The sequence below is a fragment of the Mesitornis unicolor genome, unplaced genomic scaffold (genome assembly GCF_000695765.1).
Source record: "Mesitornis unicolor isolate BGI_N332 unplaced genomic scaffold, ASM69576v1 scaffold16926, whole genome shotgun sequence".
Classification (NCBI taxonomy): Eukaryota; Metazoa; Chordata; class Aves; order Mesitornithiformes; family Mesitornithidae; genus Mesitornis; species Mesitornis unicolor.
In genome coordinates this window covers 534-3,326 of record NW_010189050.1, presented here as the reverse complement: position 1 = coordinate 3,326, position 2,793 = coordinate 534, and the positions used below count along the sequence as shown (strand labels likewise).

General features: G+C 50.6%; 1 protein-coding gene across 1 annotated transcript; it reads right to left on the bottom strand.

The window, feature by feature from the left end:
• Positions 1-266: 266 nt before the first annotated feature.
• Positions 267-1,742, bottom strand: KCNA1 (potassium voltage-gated channel, shaker-related subfamily, member 1 (episodic ataxia with myokymia)). The gene has a single exon (XM_010185945.1). The coding sequence runs from the start codon at positions 1,740-1,742 to the stop codon at positions 267-269; it is 1,476 nt and encodes a 491-aa protein (XP_010184247.1).
• Positions 1,743-2,793: the final 1,051 nt, after the last annotated feature.

Here is a 2,793-nt window from a genome sequence, read left to right as displayed (position 1 = left end):
AAAAGCTTAGGTCTAGCATAATACAGCTTAAAACTAAACTAGTTCAAATGGTTATTATTTACCAGGTGGAAAATGCTTTTTAAAAATAAACAAAATCTTATATTTCATGGATCCTGGAAGCTTCTTTATCGCTGAGCAAAAATTCGCAATGCAACAATGCATTTACGAGGTAAATAAAGCATTCAAAGACTATCAGTAAAGCATCTACAAAGTGTGACTGTGTCACTAAAGTCTTCAAGCTGTGAGTGGGGATTTTGGTTTTTTGTTTACACATCAGTCAGCAGCTTGCTTTTATTAACGCAGTTTTGGTTGGCTACAGTGCAGTTGCCAGTTCTGAGATTAGCCTCTCTAAAATTGTCTATGCTATTATTCATATCCTCTTCGATTTCCATGTACTCAGATTTGCTGATTGTGGAGGAGCTGCGGCGACTGAGATCACTGTCAGATGCTAAGTTAGGGGAGCTAACGTGAAGTAACTGAGCCTGTTCTTCCCCCTCTGTTTCTCGGTGGTAGAAGTAGTTGAAGTTGGACACGATGACAGGTACAGGCAGGGCAATTGTCAGCACACCAGCGATGGCACACAAGGAGCCTACGATTTTGCCTCCAATTGTCACAGGGTACATGTCACCATAGCCCACAGTGGTCATGGATACCACTGCCCACCAGAAAGCATCAGGGATACTTGTGAAATGAGACTCAGGTTCTTCAGCCTCAGCAAAATATACCGCACTAGAGAACAAGATCACCCCAATGAAGAGGAAGAAGATTAGTAAACCTAGCTCTCTCATACTTGCTTTGAGGGTCTGTCCCAAAATCTGGAGGCCCTTAGAGTGCCGGGAGAGTTTGAAGATTCGAAAGACTCTTACCAGTCTGATGACTCTCAGGATGGCCAAGGAGGTGGCCTGCTCTCCTTTCTGAGTCCCTTCCCGCTCGGCCATTTCGGTGCCCAGCGTGATGAAGTAAGGGATGATGGCCACAATGTCAATGAAGTTCATTATATTTTTGAAAAATTCAGTCTTGCTGGGGCAAGCAAAGAAGCGTACCACCAGCTCAAAGGAGAACCAGATGATGCACAGGGTCTCCACAACAAAGAAGGGATCTGTGAAGATGTTGGATTTGTAGACCTGGGTGGTGTTGTCAGTGCGATGCACTGTATACTCCTTGTCCTCCTTCAGCTCAGGTAATGTCTCTAGGCAGAAGATCACGATGGAGATGAGGATTACCATGACAGAGACTATTGCAATGACCCTTGCAGGCCCAGAGCTCTCTGGGTATTCAAAGAGGAGCCATACTTGGCGCTGGTACTCCCCCTCCGGCAAGGGTCTCTCCTCATCTTTGATGAATCCTTCATCTTCCCGGAACTTCTCCATGGCCTCCTCACCCAGCTCATAAAATTTGATCTCCTCAGAGAACATGTCCAAGGGCACATTGACTGGCCGGCGAAGCCGCCCCCCAGACTGATAGTAGTAGAGGATAGCATCAAAGCTGGGCCGATTCCGGTCAAAGAAGTACTCGTTGCGCAAGGGGTCAAAGTACCGCATGCGCTTCTTGGGGTTACCCAGCAGGGTGTTAGGGAACTGGGCTAAGGTCTTCAGCTGCGTCTCAAAGCGTAGTCCAGCAATGTTTATCACTACGCGCTCACAGCACTCATGGTCATCATGGGCAGCTGGCTGGTAGCTATCCTGGGGGTGGCCAGGTAGCGCAGAAGTCTCATCCATGTTCTCTCCAGCCATCACGGTCATGGTGGCACAGGGGAAGGGGGACCCAGTGGCAGTGGAAGAGAAGTGAGGGAGAGGGGCTTGAGAGTGGGGAGGAGAATGGAGGAGAACACAGAGGCCCAGGGCAGTTCAGTGGAGGGGAGGGGGTGGGAGGGAGGTTCGGAATCTGAAGGGGGGGAATGATGGGTTGGGATGGAGACTGAGGAAGGGATGGATGAGGAGCCTAAAGGATGGAAATATCCAAAAGGGGAAAGGAGGTGTGGGAAGAAGGGAGAGACATCGGGAATGATGGGAGGGTGAAGAGGGGAGAAGTACCTTTGGGGGGGAAGAGGGCAGGAAAGGTGAGGGGTGTCCTGTCCCTCAAGCCAGGAGTCTGAAGGTCTATGGAGTGCACCCCCCTCCAGCCCGGGGTTGCCTCCTTTTGCCTTTAACTCGATCCGTTCACTTTTCTCGCCGACTCGACCATCGCTGCGGCTGCTGTCACGAAGTTATCACACACACACACACACACACACACACACACACAAATAAATAAATAAATAAATAAATAAATAAATAACAGGGCGGCTGGGAAGCGAGTCCTTGCAATGCCAACTCAGCAAATTTCCATTGCCTGCCCCCCCACCAATTACCCCAGTCCTCTCCTCTTCTGCACTAGGGAGGGAGGGATGGAGATACTTTGCTTTTGAAGGCATAAAGCTCACTTGCAGGATGGAGGCTGCCAGGGAGGAGAGAAACACAATAAACCAGCTCCAAAGCCCCGCCACACACACATGCTCAGGCGCAATGGATTGGCTTTCACACCAGCAAGAACATCCCGCTCTGCCCACTACGGCAGCACATGCGGAGCCCTACGCATTCCCACACATCTCCGGACACGCACCGGGACCTCCAAGGCAGGAAGCGGCCAATGTGGACACTGCGGCGCCCTGAGCGCATCGAGAGGGCTTCCCACGCTACTTCAGCAGGGTCAGCTCCTGCGATAAAGCCTCCTGATCACCGCGCTCCCCACTTCCCATACCGTGGAGACTTAGCTGAGCACTGACAACTTCATCACACCAATCGGGGGGATTAG